The sequence below is a fragment of the Salvelinus alpinus genome, chromosome 22 (assembly GCF_045679555.1).
Source record: "Salvelinus alpinus chromosome 22, SLU_Salpinus.1, whole genome shotgun sequence".
NCBI classification, from domain to species: domain Eukaryota; kingdom Metazoa; phylum Chordata; class Actinopteri; order Salmoniformes; family Salmonidae; genus Salvelinus; species Salvelinus alpinus.
This window is the reverse complement of record NC_092107.1, coordinates 18,747,168-18,769,387: the sequence shown is the minus strand read 5'-3', so window position 1 is coordinate 18,769,387 and position 22,220 is coordinate 18,747,168. Positions and strand designations below refer to the sequence as shown.

Genomic DNA, 22,220 nt, shown 5'->3' with positions numbered 1-22,220 from the left:
TAGCTCGATGCGGATGTTTCCTGTAATCCATGGCTTCTGGTTGGGATATGTACGTACAGTCACTGTGGGGACGACGTCGTTGATGCACTTATTGATGAATCCGATGACTGAGGTGGTATACACCTCAATGCCATTGGATGAATCCCGGGAACATATTCCAGTCTGTGCTAGCAAAACAGTCCTGTAGCGTTGCATCCGCGTAATCTGATCACTTCCATATTGAGCGAGTCACTGGTACTTCCTGCTTTAGTTTTTGTTTGTAAGCAGGAATCAGGAGGATAGAATTATGGTCAGATTTGCCAAATGGAGGGTGGGGGAGAGCTTTGTATGCATCTATATGTGTGGAGTAAAGGTGGTCTAGAGTTTTTCCCCCCCCTCTGGTTGCACATGTGACCTGCTGGTAGAAATGAGGTAAAACAGATTTAAGTTTGCCTGCATTAAAGTCCCCGTCCACTAGGAGCGCCACTTCTGGATGAGCATTTTATTGTTTGCTTATGGCCTTATAGAGTTGGTTGAGTGCGGTCTTAGTGCCAGCATCGGTTTGTGATGGTAAATAGATGCCTACAGATAATATAGATGAGAACTCTCTTGGTAGATAGTTTGGTCTACAGCTGATCGTAAGATACTCTACCTCAGGCGAGCAATAGCTCAAGACTTCTTTAATATTAGACATCGGGCACCAGCTGTTATTGACAAATAGACACACACCCCCACACCCACCCCTTGTCTTACCAGATGTAGCTTCTCTGTCCTGTCGGTGCATGAAAAATCACATCAGTTCTATATTATCCGTGTCGTCGACTCGGTGAAACAAAAGATATTACAGGATTTTAATGTCCCGTTGGTAGAATAATCTTGATCGTAGGTCATCGATTTTATTTTCCAATGATTGCACATTGTCCAATAGAATGGGAGTTTACTCACTTGCCTACGAATTCTCAGAAGGCAGCCCGACCTCCGTCCCCTTTTTCTCCGTCTTTTCTTTAAACAAATGACTGGGATTTGGGCCTATTCCCGAGAAAGCAGTATATCCTTTGCTTTGGACTCATCAGACTTGTTAAAGGAAACAGCTTGTTCCAGTTCGAGGTGAGTAATCGCTGTTCTGTTGTCCAGAAGTTATTTTCGGTCATAGGAGACGGTAGCAGCAACATTATGTACAAAATAAGTTATAAAATAAGTTACAAACAATGCAAAAAAACTAACAAAATAGCACAGGTGGTTAGGAGCACGTAAAACGCCAGCCATCCTCTCCGGCGCCATTCTACACCCCCTTAGTCTACATGACAAACAACAGATTTGTGGAATGGGTCACAAGGTGAGACTTGATATATGAGAAAGGAGTATCCCCCAGCCATATAGCATTTGCTATGAAGACTGTTCTTATTGCACAGAGTTTTCCCCTAAGACAAGGTTCCCCTCATCATTTTCCATACCCGAACCATCTCTCTCTGGTACCTCATAATACACAAACACCATTTCAGTCTATGAATTGCAGGCTCAGTCAGACCGGAGCCATCTTCCTCACATGAATGGAATTTGGCTCCTTAGATTTATCACCTAAGGCATCATAAATCAATTTTAATTTTAATTTTACCTTTATTTAACTAGGCAAGTCAGTAAAGAACTAATTCTTATTTTCAATGACGGTCTAGGAACAGTGGGTTAACTGCCTTGTTCAGGGGGAAAACAACATATTTTTACGTTGTCAGCTCGGGGATTCGATCTTGCAACCTTTCGGTTACTAGTCCAACACTCTAACCACTAGGCTACCTGCCGCCCAATTGCCAGAGTTAAATCTCAAAAGCTCCTCTCAGTTCACACAGACACAATAGAGTTCTAAGAACCCTATTATGTTGCATAAAATAACCATTTGATGTAATAACAGTATTATAACAATCTTGTAATTTCGGCACCATAGTGCTAAGGGTCATTGTCCTGTTGGAAGGTGAACCTTCGCCCCAGTCTGAGGTCCTGAGAGCTCTGGATCAGGTTTTCATCAAGGATCTCTCTGTACTTTGCTCTGTTCGTCTTTCCCTCGATCCTGACTAGTCTCCCAGTCCCTGCCGCTGAAAAACATCCCCACAGCATGTTGTTGCCACCACCATGCTTCACCGTAGGGATGGTGCCAGGTTTCCTTCAGACGTGACGCTTGGCATTCAGGCCAAAGAGTTCATTCTTGGTTTCATCAGAATAGATCATCTTGTTTCTCATGGTCTGAGAGTCCTTAACCTCTCTTGGGTAGGGGGCAGTATTTTCACGTCCGGATGAAAAGCGTGTCCAAAGTAAACTGCCTGTTACTCAGGCCCAGAAGCTAGGATATCCATACAATAAAACTGTTACAATTATGTCTGTGAGTATAACAGAACCGATATGGCAGGCGAAACCCCGAGGACAAACCATCCCAAATAATTTTTATTTCAGCCTACCACTGTTTTCAATGGCTGTCACTTTTATTATAAGGCGAAATCCTCCCAGATTGCAGTTCCTAGGGCTTCCACTAGATGTCAACAGTCTTTAGGAAGACTTTCATGCTGGTTTTTGGAAAAATGAGCCAAAAATTTTAGTTTTTCTAGGTGGCTCCCATTTTGGCTGTAGTGTTTCCAAGCGTGTGGAAGAGAGCGTGTTCTTTGGTATTTTTCTTCGGTAAAGACAATAACTGTAACGGCAGCCTTCCCTCTCTTCACTAGAAGAGGGGGTGGAACAGGGATCAGACCAACACGCAGCGTAGCCAGTGCTCAACATGTTTAATACGAACGATAAACGTGAACACTTAACAAATACAAAATAATAAATGTGGCAAACCGATACAGTCCTAGCTGGTGCATAGAAAACACAAAGACAGGAAACAACCACCCACAAATCCCCAACACAAAACAAGCCACCTATATATGATTCCCAATCAGGGACAACGATTGACAGCTGCCTCTGATTGAGAACCATATTAGGCCGAACACAGAAACAGACAAACTAGACACACAACATAGAATGCCCACCCAGCTCACGTCCTGACCAACACTAAAACAAGCACAACACACAAGAACTATGGTCAGAACGTGATAATAACGATTCTCCGTCTTAAATGTAATCATTTATTTACGTATTAGGGTACCTAAAGTTTGGTTATAAACGTTGTTTGACTTGTTTGGAAAAGTTTATTAGTAACGTTTGGGATTCATTTTGTATGCATTTTGATGGAGGGAAACTGGGTAGATTATTGACTGAAGCGCGCCAGCTAAACTGAGTTTTTATGGATATAAAGAAGGACATTATCGAACAAAAGGACCATTTGTGATGTAACTGGGACCTTTTCGAGTGCCAACAGAAGAAGATCATCAAAGGTAAGGCATTTATTATATCGCTATTTCTGACTTTCGTGTCGCACCTGCCTGGTTGAAATATGTTTTTCATGCTTTTGTATGCGGGGCGCTGTCCTCAGATAATCGCATGGTGTTCTTTCGCCGTAAAGCCTTTTTGAAATCTGACACAGCGGCTAAATTAACAAGAAGTTAAGCTTTATTTTGATGTATTACACTTGTGATTTTATGAAAGTTAAATATTTATAATTCTGTAGTTTGAATTTCGCGCTCTGCAATTTCACCGGATGTTGGCCAGGTGGGACGCTACCATCCCACCTGCCCATAATAAGTTTTAAGGTGCCTTTTGGCAAACTCCAAGCAGGCTGTCATGTGCCTTTTACTTAGGAGTGGCTTCCATCTGGCCACTCTACCATAAAGGCCTGATTGGTGGAGTGCTGCAAAGATGGTTGTCCTTCTGGAAGGTTCTTCAATCTCCACAGAGGAAGTCTGGAGCTCTGTCAGAGTGACCATCGGGTTCTTGGTCACCTTCCTGAACAATTGCCCTTCTCCCCCGATTGCTCAGTTTGGCCAAGCGGCCAGCTTTAGGAAGAGTCTTGGTGGTGTCATGACTGGCCTGTGAGGATCAGGTTACCATGGATGACAGTTCTACAGAGAAATCACTCACTCCCGCAGAGGGGGAGAGGTATAGATGGGGGGGTTATGACACCTCCCACCAACTGTAAATCTTATTAAGGCAGCAGACGAATCCTTTGTTCTGTTAGTGTTTGGGACTGAAATGTCTGTGTGGGCCTTATGGATAATCAAATCAAATTTATTTATATAGCCCTTCGTACATCAGCTGATATCTCAAAGTGCTGTACAGAAACCCAGCCTAAAACCCCAAACAGCAAGAAATGCAGGTGTAGAAGCACGGTGGCTAGGGAAAACTCCCTAGAAAGGCCAAAACCTAGGAAGAAACCGGATATCATAAGGTGAATGCACCAATTTGTAAGTCGCTCTGGATAAGAGCGTCTGCTAAATGACGTAAATGTAATGTAAATGAACCAGGCTATGAGGGGTGGCCAGTCCTCTTCTGGCTGTGCCGGGTGGAGATTATAACAGAACATGGCAAAGATGTTCAAATGTTCATAAATGACCAGCATGGTCAAATAATAATAATCACAGTAGTTGTCGAGGGTGCAGCACCTCAGGAGTAAATGTCAGTTGGCTTTTCATAGCCGATCATTAAGAGTATCTCTACCGCTCCTGCGGTCTCTAGAGAGACAGGTAGCACGTCCGGTGAACAGGTCAGGGTTCCATAGCCGCAGGCAGAACAGTTGAAACTGGAGCAGCAGCACGGCCAGGTGGACTGGGGACAGCAAGGAGTCATCATGTCAGGTCGTCCTGAGGCATGGTCCTAGGGCTCAGGTCCTCCGAGAGAGAGAGAGAAAGAGAGAGCATACTTAAATTCACACAGGACACCGGATAAGACAGGACAAGTACTCCAGATATAACAAACTGACCCTAGCCCCCCGACACATAAACTAATGCAGCATAAATACTGGAGGCTGAGACAGGAAGGGTCAATCTACCTCAGAACTGTAACATGCAATAAATGGACTTTAGGACATTATATTTCATCAGCCAAATTGGTGGTAACAATGATAGATGAAATATGAAAATGAATGTCGTTTTTGTTATGTTATTATAAGTTAAATGACGACGTTATAATGAAAACATTGTAACTTGAAGAGTTTTTATAATATGTACATGATTTTTACATACTGTGCGTTGTGTAGAAAATATCCATATCAAAGAGAATGTTTTTGTAAAGATGAACTATGATTTTAGTTGTCTAAACGAGATCCTGGTAAGTTTGCCTTGTATTGAGCTACGCCCCAGGGAACCCAGAGAGCATGTCATAAAGGCAGAAATGCCCCTTTGTGACCCGAGGGTATAAAACATGTAAGTTAAGAATTTACATACCAGACTAAGTTGACCGCGTGCTGCAGCCGAGGTCAACGACTAGTCGTGACCCCAAAACACAACATGAGGTAGAGGACAAAGGAACCTCTTAACAATCAAGACTACGGTTGATTACTATATCTAAGAAGGTGAATTCAAGAAGGACCAACCGGTTATTCTCTTCAAGTCATTGGTTGTCTACATGGCCCTCCTACCCAAGCTGGGAGCGTCTACACGGCTGATTAGCCTCCTCAGAAGCCCACTCTCACAGAACGAGGGCAAGGAAACAGACAACCAAGAGAAAGGACATTGTGACATCGGGTGGACAATCAGAGATTTACACCCGGGAACAAAGGAGACGCAGCCATCGAAAGAAATATCCAATGGAGACCTTCAACAAGTAAATACATTCATTATAATTCTGACCCATAAGAGCGGCAGTTCTCTCTCTCTCTCTCTCTCTCTCTCTTTCTTTAAATCTCCATTTTGTGTAACGTGTCATATTGTGTTGGTCCGCTAGAGACCTGTTGCCATTGTATGAAGTTCTAACCAATGACCTAGACTGTTTGTGTATGTGTATCTTATATTATCATCTAGCTTGTTAGTAAATAAAGTATCAACTCAATTGGTGTGGTACGGAATGATTTAGTGAGACCCGGGTTTGTGCAGATTTACGAATTATGCGACGTTCAGAATGAGACTGATTAGGAAATTAATTAATTAGTGACTGCTATGATATCGATTCTTTAAGCTAATTTGGGAAACAGTAACTCATTAAACAAACTTTTCCCATGGTGCACCAGGTTATTGAGTTAATGGTTACCTGATTCATTTAATCAAGTAATTGTAAACATAGTTAATTATTTGATGAATAGCAGTCGTCACATTAATAATACAAACGTCATGACAGTGGTTCCAAACTTTTTTCATCTAAGAATGATAGAGGCCACTGTGTTCTTATTTCGGAATTCCTTCGACCTCATGGCTTGGTTTTTGCTCTGAAATGCACTGTCAACTGTGGGACCTTATATAGACAGGTGTGTGCCTTTCCAAATCATGTCCAATCAATTGAATTTACCACAGGTGGACTCCAATCATGTTGTAGAAACATCTTAAGGATGATCAATGGAAACAGGATGCACCTGAGCTCTATTTCGAGTCTCATAGAAAAGGGTCTGAATACTTATGTAAATAAGGTATTTCTGTTTTTCATTTTTAATACATTTGCAAACATATCTAAAAACCCGTTTTCACTTTGTCATTATAGGGTATTGTGTGTAGATTGATGAGAGCAAAAAAGTATTTTAGAATAAGGCTGTAACGTAACAAAATGTGGAAAAGGGGAAGGGGTCTGAATACTTTCCCGAATGCAATGTAGGTGTTTGTAACCTTCCTGTGTTGTTTTTAAGGTGAGGGAGATCCTGACGGCCCTGGGCCTGCTTGAGTGTGCGAAAACTCGAACGTCACATCTTTCAGGAGGGCAGAGGAAAAGGCTGGCCATCGCCCTGGAGCTTGTCAACAACCCTCCCATCATGTTCTTTGATGAGCCCACCAGGTCAGAATGCCGTATTGTACATCGTATAGAACACACGCATGTGTGTCAGTGGCAAGGAAAGTCCTGATGTGACAATGGATTATAACGCCCCACGGTCTAAGCACACTCCAAAGTCCATATTTAGAGTCAATGCCTATTCTTTCACGAGATGTACAGGCAATACAACGTCGTTGTTGAGTGTAGGTGTTAGTTGTGTTCCTTTTTGTGTGGTTTTTTATTCTGTGTTGTTTGTGTTTGTGTCCCCACCAAAAGAAATCTGAAAGAAAAATTCCAAGGTTAACCTATCCTCTTTTGGAAAAGAGGATGCAATTGAATATCGTTTCTCCCAGTTGGCTTCTGATTAGGAAAGACTGAATCTCACCAGGGGCACAGATGAGACCCAAAGTCCTTAATGGCCAAAAAAGCAGCCTTTTGTCTTCCTTTGGTTTCGATTTGTACCATCTGTATGGATTTCCCTACTCCTGATGCTCACACTAACTTGTCTCTTGGCACTGTGATAAATCGAGGGTGAAAATTACCTTAGAGTAAAGTACATTTGTTGTTTTTGGTTGTCTGGGATTAGGAATATGATTTGATGTGATTTTTGAATGACTACCCCTCTGTCCCCCATACATACAACATCTGTAAGGTCCTTCAGTCAAGTATTGCATTTCAAGCACAGATTAAACTACAAAGACCAGGGGTATTTTTTGAAAGCCTAATAAAGAAGGACAGTGATTGGTAGATGGGTAACAATAACAAATCAGACATTTGAATATATATCTTTAAGCATGGTCAAGTTAATTATGCTGTGGATGGTGTAGTAACCACCCAGACGCATTAAAGATTCCGTCCTCCTTCTGAACTGAGCTGCAGGACAGAAAGGAAACTGCTTAGGGATGTAATCATGAGGCCATTGGTGATTTTAAAACAGCTACAGAGTTCAATGGCTGTGATGGGAGAAAACTGAGGATCGATCAACAACATAGTAGTGACTCTGCAATAATGACCTAAATGAGTGAGTGAAAAGAAGAATGCAAATATACAGAGTAAAAATATTCCAAAACATGAATATGTATGCAACAAGGCACAAAATTAATACTGCAAAGGGATACACTTTTTGGCCTAAAAGCAAAGCCTTATGTTTGGGGCAAACACAACACATCACTGAGTAAATGCTTCCTTATTTTCAAGCATGGTGTTGGCTAAAACATGATATGGTGATGCTTGACATTGGCACAGACAGGAGTTTAAGCTATATGGAATTGTTTTAAGAAGATCATACCAAGGATTTTTGCTACATTCTTTTATAAAAAAATGATTTGATTAAATGTTTTATTTGGCATTACTGCTATTAGCCCATACAAACGCATTGAATAACAGGTTTACTACATGGAATAACAGATAGTTCCGCAAAAAAATCTAAAGGAGGTTTGTTCTGAAGTGTCTGTCCTATATCTGAGAGATAGAAGAAAGATCAGGCAAAACATTTTTATTTTATTTTATTTTACATGTATTTAACCTCTTATTTTTGGCACTAAACAGTCTCCATATACTGTTTACTTCCATAAATGTTTTTTTTCAAGTGGTACCAGGGGACCTTCAAATGAGTCTTGTGACGCTGTGGGCGTCCTAGAGCAAAACATCCGGCATGTACAGTACCAGTCAAAAGTTTGGACACACCTACTCATTCAAGGGTTTTTCTTTACTTTTTACTATTTTCTACACTGTAGAATAATAGTGAAGACATCAAAACTATTAAATAACACGTATGGAATCATGTAGTAACCAAAAAAGTGTTAAACAAATCAAAATACGATTTTGTGAAAATACAAATTTTCGGGATGTCTCATGGTCTGACAAACACCTCTCCAGCTCTGTTACCTTTCACCGCAGATAGGGAAGTGTGACATTGGCAGATGCAGTGGATTGAGACGCATCCAATGCAAATACAATCTCTAGCTTAACCTGACAGATTTTTATAGGGATTTTTGTATTATGCTGAAACAGGGTTTGGGTCAATTTGAATTCAAGTCAACCAATTCATGAAGTAACCTGAAATTCCAATTCAATATTCGAGAAAATATTACATTTTATTTTCAATGACTTCTCAATCAATCAAGAAGGAGGAACTGTTTTTGAGAGCAGCAGCGTGCAGCGTCTCCTAAAGGGATTTATTCCTGATGTCCAATCCTCTGATGCCTTCGAAGACGGACACTTCATCTGCCTCTTTATCCTCTCTCTCAGCCGCCTCCGACTGCTTAACTGCACTGTGACACACACTCCCAATCCAAAGAATCTTCTCACCTGCTCAAAATTACTGACATGATTCATATCAGTGCCCAGTGATAGTACCATTAGATCACAAACAAGAACGTGTGCAGAACAAACAATGTCAACTTAAGTAGCTAATGTTAGTCATTGTAAAAGCCCCCTTTGTGCCTACTCCGAGCAATTGTTGATTGCAGGCTCCTTGAAACAGATGTAGAAAAAAGATGAGGGGTAACCAAACACTGGCCATGGAAAGGACTGTACAGGATTCTGTACCAACTCACATTAGTTGTCGGTAACGTTTCCCCCCAAGAAACAGTTCTTCAAGAAAGACATGGACAAGAGGGACTGTTTGTTGCTATGTCATTAACGTGCCAAATAGTGCAAGTTTATGCAATGTTCTTCTCCCAGTTCACTTCACTTGTTTGCTTCTCCTCCACATTGATGATCTAAGATGTTACTTGAGGTGTGCAAAAGCCAATCTATTCTTTGCTTTGACATTGTCCACCATATACTAACCTTGGCCCCTATACCCTGTTTTGCAGTGGCCTGGACAGTTCCTCCTGTTTCCAGGTGTTGTCTCTGCTGAAGGCCCTGGCCCATGGTGGCCGCACCGTCATCTGCACCATCCACCAGCCCAGCGCCAAGCTCTTTGAGCTCTTCAACAAGGTCAGCCTCCAACCTGGCCTACTGTTCGCCTGAGTTCCAGATCTGTTTGAGTTGTCTTACCAACTCCTACGCCACTGGCATGACAACATAAACAGATCTGGGATTCAAGCAAGCCTACTGCATGGGAATCTATGAAAGGCACAATGAAACCACAGGATCACAGTTGGAAATGTATGGAGTAGCTACACATGTGGCGCAATACTTATGGTCCCTAAATGGATGGTCTGCTAAATGAATGTACTGTGTCCTGATTGCTTTGTGCCCCTGTGTTTCCCTCTCTAGCTGTACGTCCTTAGCCAGGGCCAGTGTATCTACAGAGGGAAAGTACCTAACCTGGTCCCTTACCTTAGAGAGCTGGGGCTCAACTGCCCAACATACCACAATCCTGCAGACTTTGGTGAGAAACTCTTACCAGTTTAATGAGAAACAAGTCAAATGTGTTGTCATCATTGTTGTTATCACCTTATTTCAGTGTATTCAGGAATCTGCCTTATTTTCTTAGAATAACTGTCCCAGAAGTTATTTTTAGCATACTTTGGTATAAAGCGTTCTACTAACTATTCTATCTATTAGTTCATCCGAAAATACATTTTCTCAGAATAACTTTACAGATGGTTCGTGCTTCTACACCTGCATTGCTTGCTGTTTGGGGTTTTAAGCTGGGTTTCTGTACAGCATTTCGTGACATCAGCAGATGTAAGAAGGGCTTTATAAATAAATTCGATTGATTGAGTGATTGGTTCCTCATGCAGTATTCACTGGGGTTTCTGTGACATGCGTACCTCTCTCTCCATTTGATCCCAGTGATGGAGGTGGCGTCTGGGGAGTACGGAGATCAGACGGCTCGTCTGGTGAAAGCCGTGCAGGAGGGGAAATGTGAGCAGGTCTACAAGACAGACATGAACGATGGACCCCTCAAACCCTCCCTGTGGCACAAATCTTCTGAGGAGGTAAAAGGGGGATTAGTGTATTACTACAGCTCTCAATGGGTTGAAATGAAGAATCTCATTGAAGTGATATTTTCAGAGTCTCTCTCGCTCTCACTCTCACTCTCACTCAGGACTCCCCTTCCGGTGAGGGCTGCCACAGTTTCTCGGCCAGTTGTCTGACTCAGTTCTGCATCCTGTTCAAAAGGACGTTTCAATGCATCATTAGAGATACAGTAAGACATACTGCCCCCCACTGATTTGATTTTGTACTGCAACAGCTTCCGCCTCACTTTAAAAATAACCAAATGTTACATCATGAACCCCAAAACACTTTAATAAAATTCAAAGCATATGAAAAAAAAAAATGAAAAAAAATACATCTATTCATACCACACTCTGCTCATCCTCGACTATTACATCCACTCCATTTTCCCTTCTCATCTCATCTCCTCCGCCCTCCTCCTTTCTCTTCCTCTCAATCAAATGCATTTTATAAAGGCCTTTTTACATCAGCAGTTGTCACAAAGGGCTTTACAGATACCCAGCATGAAACCCCAAAGAGCAAGCAATGCAGATGCAGAAGCACAATGGATAGGAAAATATATAAACAAAATGTTTTTTCTCCTCTTCTCCTCCTGTTCTGGTCCTACAGGTGCTGACTCACCTAAGAATCACCTCTCACATTGGGATTGGGATTCTGATTGGCCTGCTCTACCTGGGCATCGGCAACGACGCCAAGAAAGTGCTCAGCAACTCCGGCTTCCTCTTCTTCTCCATGCTCTTCCTCATGTTTGCTGCCCTAATGCCTACCGTTCTGACGTGTGAGCATTTCCAGCTCTTCTGAACGACAGACATCTGCATGCGTTGATTTAGTGCATGAATTCACAACAGTCACACGCCATCGCATACAGTATGTTAGGAGTGGACTGTGCCGAGATGTACAGTACCTTGCACTGTTTCTGATTTCCGAAATGAGATTACTATGCGCCTGTTTTCTCCATCTCTCCAATGCAGTCCCTTTGGAGATGGGAGTGTTCCTAAGAGAGCACTTGAACTACTGGTACAGTCTGAAGGCTTACTATCTGGCCAAGACTATGGCGGACCTCCCCTTCCAGGTAATAACAATGTCACAAAGAACTCCGGAGGGTCATTTTTAGTAGTGTGTTGTGTCCCAAAAAGTCTGTAAATTGGTAAAAAAAACATTACGATTCTATCATTTACTGAAAAGAGCAAAGGTATTGTATCTATAGAAACCTGTTATAGGAGCTCAAAGGGGCTTTAGCGTCGAGGTCAAAAAGTAATTCTGTTTCAGATTTTAGACAAATCCCACAATAACATTACATACGGAGGCTTTTGGGGGCGGCAGGTAGCCTCGTGGTTAGAGCGTTGAGCCAGTAACCGGAAAGTTACTGGATCGAATCCCGAGCTGACAAGGTAAAAATCTGTCGTTCTGCACCGGAACAAGGTAGTTTTTATTTATTTATTTTTATTTCACCTTTATTTAACCAGGTAGGCAAGTTGAGAACAAGTTCTCATTTACAATTGCGACCTGGCCAAGTTAACCCACTGTTCCCCGGTAGGCCGTCATTGTAAATAAGAATTTGTTCTGAACTGGCTTGCCTAGTTAAATAAAGGTTAAATACATTTCTTTATAGTTTACGCTTCACCAGACATCCCCTGTGCTCTAAATTAAAAGTTACAGAAAGGTTTACTGCATGTTTTCATTTATTGTATTGAATTACATCTAATTTGGCTTTTTTCAACAATTCAAAATTATTATTTCAAGGCACAAAAAGCTTGGCTTTGTGTTTTAGTTTTATGCTTCCATTGTGAGGTACTGTTGGCTGAACATGAGGAATGTGAGGTGGCCGTATCACAATTGTAGACAGCAACAGCTTCTCCTGCTGTTGTGCCCTTCAGCAAGGTACTTAACCACCTACACGACCCTGGGGGTGCTGCACTGACACTGTCCTTCCAATCTGTCAATGTGTAGTTGGGCGTGTATGCAACTGTGCATGCATGTGTTGGTGGTCGAGAAAAAAAAGCTGACAAGACAATTTCTGTGTCCACAAATACACAATCAAGTATTTTTCTTATTTTGCTTCACAGATAGTGTTTCCAGTCGCCTACTGCAGCATCGTCTACTGGATGACGTCCCAGCCGCCTGACGCCGTGCGTTTCATCCTTTTCTTGGCACTGGGAGTCCTCACCTCTCTTGTGGCCCAGTCTCTGGGCCTGCTGATAGGAGCGGCTTCCACCTCGCTACAGGCATGTCCTCCATTCTCTCAAAACTAACATGGGATAACTGCTATACCTTAAGCGGGCGGGTGTTAAGAAGCGCGGTTTGACGGGTCATGTTTCAGGGGACGAATGACTCAACCTTCACCTCCCAAGTCCGTTGGGGAGTTGCAGCGATGAAAAAAGATCGAAATTGGGGAGAAAAAAGGGGGTCAAATAAAAAAATATATACATATTTTGTCCTTGGGGCTGGTTTAAGCATAGTGCCGCCCCTGTACCACATACTGTATGCCCCTGGAGGCAGCTTTTTGATCCCCTGTTCCACCACTCACACTCTCCGCTGTATCCCTCTCACCTGTCCCCATCTACATTTCTAATTTGAATCTGTATATACAACTTTTTTTTAATTAATTAAACAAATCTTTATATATTTTGTACTATATTTCATATTTACACAGTACCAACCTATAATATATGCATATAATTATGTTTCTCAGGGTGGTACCCAATTGTATTCTAAGCAGACGATTAACCGCAATATGTACATGTAAGATGGTTACAGTGAGTCACGTGCTGCCTCTGATTTTGCGCTTGTCCATATCTCAGGTTGCCACGTTTGTAGGTCCGGTGACTGCCATACCCGTACTGCTTTTCTCTGGCTTCTTTGTCAGTTTTGACACAATTCCGTGGTATCTTCAGTGGATGTCATACATTTCATATGTCAGGTAACTCGTTTTTCAGATACTTTTCAGACTTACAAGGGCCCTGATTTTGTCCTGACCATGTGACCTGCCCCTAATACTGAGAAAGTACCATGTGTTTGGCACTTGAACAGTAGGGGGAAGTGGGTTATGTTGAGCCAAAGGGTTAATTGAGCCACTCCTTGTTTCTAGGAAACCATACACAAAATGAATAATGTGACCCAATATTTAGGAAGATATCATGGAGTCTGTGAAGGAAGAAACCATATGGAAAAAGTGGTAAGCAAGTTAGGCCCCAAACAAATGTCACATAGTCAAATTAATGTATTGTTTGTATCTAAACCAAAGTAGATAGCTTTACGATTGTTTTATACCTCAGTTAGGGTCTATTAAAGCTACAATATGAGGTCCTAAACCTAGCATGAAAGTGCATCCTTATAACTGTGTGTGCTAATATAGTCAAAATGTTTGCTTTGGGGTACGTTGAGCCAATGGCCATGGGGTAAATTGAGCCAATGGCCACCATACCCAATACAAATGATTACATACAAAAAATCTGTTTAATGCATCGTATTTTTGCAATGTGCCATGCATATGAATTCAACAGAGTGCATTTTATTGTTAAAGAGCATCATGCCCCTCGTATACAAATGTAAAACAAGCAGGAGTCTAGTCCCAATTGAGGGTCTTGAGAGAGCAGCCAAGGAAGTGAGAGAAGTGGGATGAAAAAATAGACTGATAGACTGAATGGCACTAAAGAGTTACATTGACAAAAAAAGAAAATGAAAATGTGTGTGAAAGAGAGGCTATGATAGAGGAGGAGAGGCACAGAAGGTCTTATCTGATGACATGGAGTCTGAGCTTGCTAAACGTATCGAGAATCTCACGAACGAGTTCCATGGCCTTGGAAGCCTCAAATTCAGAGAACTTGCCTACGAATTGGCACATCGAAACAACATCCCTGGCTCGGACAACTGGTCAAGAAATGGAAGGGTATAGAATGGAACTGAGAGATGTATATCTGAATGTAGGCATACATTTAAGATATACAACATACCACATTCAACTTTGACCTACCGGCACCCACAGTCACATGAAACCATTACCCACTTACTACAAGGCGGCTCAACTTACCCTGACCCTTACTTACCCCATACCTGGACAAACTATGTTTTCAAAACTGTTATGTTTACATGAAGTATGATTATTTACAGGGATACACAACATCCCGAAATATATGTCGATATCTTTCTTAGAAATAATTATACATTTACATTGACGTAGGGATGCTGAATGTAAAAAAATGGCTCAACTTACCCCACTCTCTCCTACTGTTAATCCTCTTCTACAGCACCATAAAACAGTTCCTATTATTTTGTAGGTATGGCTTTGAAGGTGTCATCCTCTCCATCTACGGGCTGGACCGGAAGGACCTCCACTGCGACAAGGATGAAACATGTCACTTCCAGAAGTCGGAGGCCATCTTGAAAGAGCTTGACGTGGAAGATGCCAAACTGTACCTTGACTTCATAGTGCTCGGCATGTTCTTTGTGACCCTCCGCCTCCTTGCGTACTTTGTGCTGCGCTATAAGATCAGTGCAGAGAGGTAAACTGGGGAGTGGGGGTAGGAGGAAGAAGGCCCAGATCGCTTGCAAGCTGGAATGCTGCTTCTAGAAACCTCCAGGCAGTGGCCCAGAGATACACCATGCACACCAAACTTTTGGCCAAAGACTACAGAATATCGACAACTGTTGTGTGAGAGTGTGCATGCAGTATGAATCTACTTAGCTTAAACAAACAAATATGGCAGAGAGGAGCTCAGTGCCTAAGGCCATGGGGTGATTCCCAATATTACAAGAACGTTCTTGTTTAAAAACCAAAACCATTGGCTTATTGAAGGCAAGGCTCCTGTCACAGTAGGAATCTAGATGTAATCGCCTTGTGCAAGGGAACCAACTGTAAGTAATGTAAGAGTTTGTTGTTGATAGGCTCTTGTCTAGTCTGTAGTTCCAGACTGGTTTGTGTGACCACTGTGTGAAACCAAATAAATGAAATGGCTTGGTGGAAGGACAATGGGAAGACAGGGCCACACTTAAACAGGAGCTGGTTTCCTCCAATGTGTGTTTTATTATATAGGACTGCCAGATCAAATTGGTCTCTAATCTGGGACCCTCGGTCAATAAAGGGAAAGGCACAATATTGCTTGTTGCTAATGTGGGATAAAGCAATCACATACATTCCAAGCATGTGAGAGACTATACAGTACCGATACATCCTGTCGTTTATCCTGGGTGAGTTTCACAGTCAGTCATGTGAAATAGAATTGAGAATGAAGAGCATTTTACACTGGTTCATGTTCTGTCACACAATCAAATCATAAGAGACATGGCAGCCTAGGTTGGGGCTTGTTTTATCTGTCAACCATACCAAAGGGATATAGTGCTACCAGATTTCTGTAAGAGACTGGGGGCTCTATTTTATCAAACTTAATGCAATGGTAAGTCTTAGTGCTGTTGGTAGGGCTATAGGTCCAGGGGTGTTTTTTTGCTATTTTCACTGCAGAAATTATGGGCGCAGTAGCTGGCAGTTGTGTGAAAGGGCTGGATTTTGATGAATAAATAAGTTGGGAGGCTTGTCCCCTCACTGGCCAAACAGAACGTGATCATGGCTAAATATGTGGGTGCTTCTAGTTGTGTATTTACGGTCTTTCATGTTTTAAGTTGTCATCAAAGCCAATTTGTATGTTAGTCCGCTATAGCCTATAGTTTGTTAAATAGCCTACAGAAACAAAATAACAACATGTAGGCATATTCCATTCCTTTGCTAAATACATTGAACATGTTTGCAGTCCATATTGTTCTAAGTAATTGCATCGCTTCAATATGGAAATACACTACCGTTCAAAAGTTTGGGTCACTGAGAAATGTCCTTGTTTTTGAAAGAAAAGCAAATTTTTTGTCCATTAAAATAACATCAAATTGATCAGAAATACAGTGTAGACATTGTTAATGTTGTAAATGACTATTGTAGCTGGAAACGGCAGATTATTTATGGAATATTTACATAGACGTAGAGGCCCATTATCAGCAACCATCACTCCTGTGTTCCAATGGCATGTTGTGTTAGCTAATCCCAAGTTTATAATTTTAAAAGGCTAATTGATCATTAGAAAACCCTTTTGCAATTATGTTAGCACAGCTGAAAACTGTTGTGCTAATTAAAGAAGCAATAAAACTGTCCTTCTTTAGACTAGTTGAGTATCTGGAGCATCAGCATTTGTGGGTTCGATTACAGGCTCAAAATGGCCAGAAACAAAGACCTTTCTTCCGAAACTCGTCAGTCTATTCTTGTTCTGAGAAATGAAGGCTATTCCATGCGAGAAATTGCCAAGAAACTGAAGATCTCGTACAACACTGTATACTACTCCCTTCACAGAACAGTGCAAACTGGCTCTAACCAAAATAGAAAGATGAGTGGGAGGCCCCGGTGCACAACTGAGCAAGAAGACAAGTACATTAGAGTGTCTTGTTTGAGAAACAGATGCCTCCCAAGTCCTCAACTGGCAGCTTCATTAAATAGTAACTGCAAAACACCAGTCTCAACGTCAACCGTAAAGAGGCGACTCCGGGATGCTGGCCTTCTAGGCAGAGTTCCTCTGTCCAGTGTCTGTATTCTTTTGCCAATCTTAATCTATTTTTATTGGCCAGTCTGAGATATGGCTTTTTCTTTCCAACTCTGCCTAGAAGGCCAACATCCCGGAGTCGCCTCACCACTGTTGATGTTGAGACTGGTGTTTTGCGGGTACTATTTAATGAAGCTGCTAGTCAAAAAACAAGGACATTTCTAAGTGACCCCAAACTTTTGAAGGGTAGTATATATTGTTAAACATAGCATTCACGCTGATTTAGGGGCTAGGCCTACTGTAGATGTCATTATGGCTGAGCCATGGACATGCCAAACATTATCAATAAGCAAGATTAAATTCACTATTGATAAGGCCTAAAAAGAGAGTGAATAATTTTATTAAATAAAAAATCTTGTTTTAAGTAGGCTATGTCTAAATACAGTTATGCACCATAATTGCTCCCTGTGGGCATATAATATTAAGTCACAGAAGCAGGACAAAGATCCAATATAAAGAGAATGTACACTCACCTTTTATACTGCTCCCAAATATGTTTTATAAAGATAATGGAACCATCTTACATATCGCATTCACATTTCTCCAGAAAAAGCCGACGGCTCCTAAATTCCATTGCATGCGAGCTGAACATTCTCATCGTAAAGCCAGGCCGGTGAATCATTCTATTAAGTTTGGTTTTTAATCAAATTAAATGTCGAAACAAGCAATCTGTTTTTTGAAACAACTGTATTTCTAAATAGCTTGGGGTCAGAAGCATGATATAATAAAATGGACAGGATAAAAAAGACACTCCGGATTGCTGTTGAACCAGCCTTCGTTATAGCTTTATAGGCCTAGGTTAAAGGGAAATTTCTTTTTTTTCCAACTTCATATTCATCATTTCCAGCAGCACAACCAACATCAACATACAGTATGTGAAAATGGCACGTTTCTATGTTTTGTAGTAAAAAAATATAAAGATAAGTGTTTCCAATGACATCATCAACCAATTAGTAGACAATTCGTAGGCAATGCCTACTCAAAATGTGTCAAAATCACACGATGCACACTGATGATGTCATTGGAAACACATATCTTCCTCTATCTTGTTTACTATAAAACATAGAAATGCACCATTTTCACAAATGTTGATGTTGGGGTGGTGTTTGAGATGATGAATATGAAGTAGAACATTTTTGAAGTTTACCTTTAAGGGTTGCCTACAGGAGGGCTTGGTTTTTAATCATACTGTATGAAATGGAAAACAAGCAATTGTTACAGGAAAATAGGTTCTAAAGGGTCACCAGCATCATCTCATCTCTTGTTTCATGCATATGGACACATGTAGCCTACATGGAGGGGTTTTACGCACGTCCAAAACAGGAGATGGCTAAAATAATGTAGGCCTACACACTAGGTAAAAAGTAGATGTCCGCTCACTGTTTCGCTGCTCCCAAACTTTAATTTTTAATAAAGCTTTGGTGATGAAGATTTATTTCAAAGCAGTCTCACGAGCCAAACCCTATATTGACAGGCTTGGCTACTTGGCGAACACATTGTGTAGGACAAAAAAACAACCTTCATTGAGGGGAGGCTATATGCACGGTTTTTGAGTTATTTTATGTTTATTAATATAATTACCTGCACAAAATTCATATCTCCTCTCTTGTTCCATGAGCATAATGGCACTGTGCGTCACGGCTGGATAGTTTGCGCTTCCGCTCACAAAATCCATGCCATTACTAACCACGTTAGATCTAAGACCTGTTTTTCGTTGGTCTTAAATCTCCCAATATGCCCTGCATGAAATTGTCACTTTTTTGTGCTTGTTTTCAAGGGCACACCTCAAATATTGCCACGGCGCAAGCGAGCTAATATTAGACCGGTAAATTGCTGGAAAACGTCAGAGCGGCAGTTTTACTTGCTGAAATAGTGGGTTTGGCACTTCATCCTCTGTAGCTCCAGCCGAAAATAGAGCCCTGAGCTTCTTCTCTTGTAATTGATCTGCTCCCTGTGAAAAGGAAAGGATATGACCTCATGGCAGCTTGTCCATATACATGGCTTTTATTGGTTTACCATAGTGAGAGGAATATGCACTGGCCACGTGTATACCTCAAGAATATTGGAATGAATAGCAAATTCATTAAAGGGATAGTTACAAAATTACATTGGTTTTCCTACTCTGTAAGTAGTCTATGGACAAGTTAAGACAGCAATCCATGTTTTGGTTTTGTTTACCTGGCCGCTAACCTTTTAGCATTTCTGGCACAAATCCAAAATGTCATTAGGGTGAACTATCCCTTTAGGTTGTGAAATTAAAACGATGTACAGGTTGCATAATATGACAGCAGAACTGCTTGAAAACTAATTAAACTGCTCAATCTCTTTTGTGGTTTACTTATAATGCATGCAAATATACTTTTATATATTTTTATTAAACATCACTATTTCATACTGCCTTTGACTACCTACATGTATATTCTCATCATCCATTAGGATCTTCAGACAACAGGGTTGGGGTCAATTCGGATTGAAGTCGGTGAAATTAATATTACATTGGAATTCCTGTTTACTTCCCGAATTGACTGACTTCAATTCGAATTGACCCCAACCCTGACAGACAAGCACTCTGCTGGACATAGTCATGGTTACAACACAACATCCATATGCATTTAAACATATGGAACTAGCTGCACATTGGAACTAATGACGTCATTATAATTTGAGAACCTGTCATTGATCAATTGCACTTCAATATTGATTATCAATCCATTATTCAATTCCATAATTACTTCAAATCAAGAATCATGTACATTTTCAGGAAAGTGTTGGCCTACATAGTAAACTCAGCAAAAAAAGAAACGTTCCTTTTTCAGGACCCTGTCTTTCAAAGACATTTCGTAAAAATCAAAATAACTTCACAGATCTTCATTGTAAAGGCTTTAAACACTGTTTCCCATGCTTGTTCAATGAACCATAAACAATTAATGAACATGCATCTGTGGAACGGTCGTTAAGACACTAACAGCTTACAGACGGTAGGCAATTAAGGTCACAGTTATGACAACTTAGGAACTAAAGAGGCCTTTCAACTGACTCTGAAAAACACCAAAAGAAAGGTGCCCAGGGTCCCTGCTCATCTGCATGAACATGCCTTAGGCATGCTGCAAGAAGGCATGAGGACTGCAGATGTGACCAGGGCAATAAATTGCAATGTCCGTACTGTGAGACGCCTAAGACAGCGCTACAGGGAGACAGGACGGACAGCTGATCGTCCAAGCAAGGGCAGACCACGTGTAACAACACCTGCACAGGATCGGTACATCCGAACATCACACCTGCGGAACAGGTACTGGATGGCAAAAACAACTGCCCGAGTTACACCAGGAACGCACAATCCCTCCATCAGTGCTCAGATTGTCCGCAATAGGCTGAGAGAGGCTGGACTCAGGGCTTGTAGGACTGTTGTAAGGCAGGTCCTCACCAGACATCACCGGCAACAATGTCGCCTATGTGCACAAACCCACCGTCGCTGGACCAGACAGGACTGGCAAAATGTGCTCTTCACTGACGAGTCGGGGTTTTGTCTCACCAGGGGTGATGGTCAGATTCGCGTTTATATTAAAAGGAATGAGCGTTACACCAAGGCCTGTACTCTGGAGCGGGATCGATTTGGAGGTGGAGGGTCTGTCATGGTCTGGGGCGGTGTGTCACAGCATCATCGGACTGAGCTCGTTGTCATTGCAGACAATCTAAACGCTCTGCGTTACAGGGAAGGCATCCTCCTCCCTCATGTGGTACCCTTCCTGCAGGCTCATCCTAAAATGACCCTCCAGCATGACAATGCCACCAGCCATAATGCTCGTTCTGTGCGTGATTTCCTGCAAGACAGGAATGTCAGTGTTCTGCCATGGCCAGCGAAGAGCCCGGATCTCAATCCCATTGAGCACGTCTGGGACCTGTTGGATCGGAGGGTGAGGTCTAGGGCTATTCCCCCCAGAAATGTCCGGGAACTTGCAGGTGCATTGGTGGAAGAGCAAGAACTGGCAAATCTGGTGCAGTCCATGAGGAGGAGATGCACTGCAGTACTTAATGCAGCTGCTGGCCACACCAGACACTGACTGTTACTTTTGATTTTGATCCTCCTTTGTTCAGGGACACATTATTCCATTTCTGTTAGTCACATGTCTTTGGAACTTGTTCAGTTTACTTCTCAGTTGTTGAATCTTGTTATGTTCATACAAATATTTACACATGTTAAGTTTACTGGAAATAAAAGCAGTTGACATTGAGAGGACGTTTCTTTTTTTGCTGAGTTTATAAATTATGTTTTTTTTAAACTTTAAAACAACTTTACACACTTTACATAATTTGATACTGCAAATGTCAATGCAAAACTTTTGTTAAACATTAGAATATGCTCTTGTAGATCCGTATGTTTTTGTCATGACTTGTCATGCAATATTTCACACACAGAGGTTTAAACTATAATAAAACACTGCAGAGGAAATGTTTCATGTTACATTATTTCAATGTTTTAATGGCAGTATTATGAACATGTTTTCAGTACATAGGATATATTATTAAATATGTTAATTAAGCTTGCTGGGGATGAGGAGGCTTTAAAATATTTGTAATGTTTAGACAAACCTCACTCTGACATTCTGAACAGCTTTTTATCAAGAATGTGGGGCATTAGTGGTTAGAGCGTTGGACTAGTAACCGAAAGGTTGCAAGATCGAATCCCTGAGCTGACAAGGTGAAAATCTGTCGTCCTGCCCCTGAACAAGGTAGTTAACCCACTGCTCCTAGGCCGTCATTGTAAATAAGAATTTGTTTTTAACTGACTTGCCAAGTTAAATAAAGGATAAATAAAAACATGTAAAATAAATTGTTGTCCCTATACCGGGAAGATTGAGCTAATGTGCACTAATGTGATTAGCATGATGTTGTAAGTAACATAACTTTCCAGGACATAGACATGTCTTATATGGG

At 41.4% G+C, this 22,220-nt stretch overlaps 1 protein-coding gene across 1 annotated transcript in view; it reads left to right on the top strand.

The window, feature by feature from the left end:
* The window catches only part of LOC139549179 (ATP-binding cassette sub-family G member 1-like), a 35,587-nt gene extending 18,392 nt beyond the window's left edge, over positions 1 to 17,195 (top strand). The window contains exons 6-15 of the mRNA XM_071359358.1: positions 6,671 to 6,816; positions 9,612 to 9,735; positions 10,018 to 10,132; positions 10,540 to 10,685; positions 10,796 to 10,897; positions 11,317 to 11,485; positions 11,679 to 11,779; positions 12,774 to 12,932; positions 13,509 to 13,627; positions 14,985 to 17,195. Of these exons, the coding sequence (XP_071215459.1) occupies positions 6,671 to 6,816; positions 9,612 to 9,735; positions 10,018 to 10,132; positions 10,540 to 10,685; positions 10,796 to 10,897; positions 11,317 to 11,485; positions 11,679 to 11,779; positions 12,774 to 12,932; positions 13,509 to 13,627; positions 14,985 to 15,213 (1,410 nt within the window). The 3' untranslated portion in view covers positions 15,214 to 17,195. The remainder of the gene's footprint in view (positions 1 to 6,670; positions 6,817 to 9,611; positions 9,736 to 10,017; positions 10,133 to 10,539; positions 10,686 to 10,795; positions 10,898 to 11,316; positions 11,486 to 11,678; positions 11,780 to 12,773; positions 12,933 to 13,508; positions 13,628 to 14,984) is intronic.
* Positions 17,196 to 22,220: the final 5,025 nt, after the last annotated feature.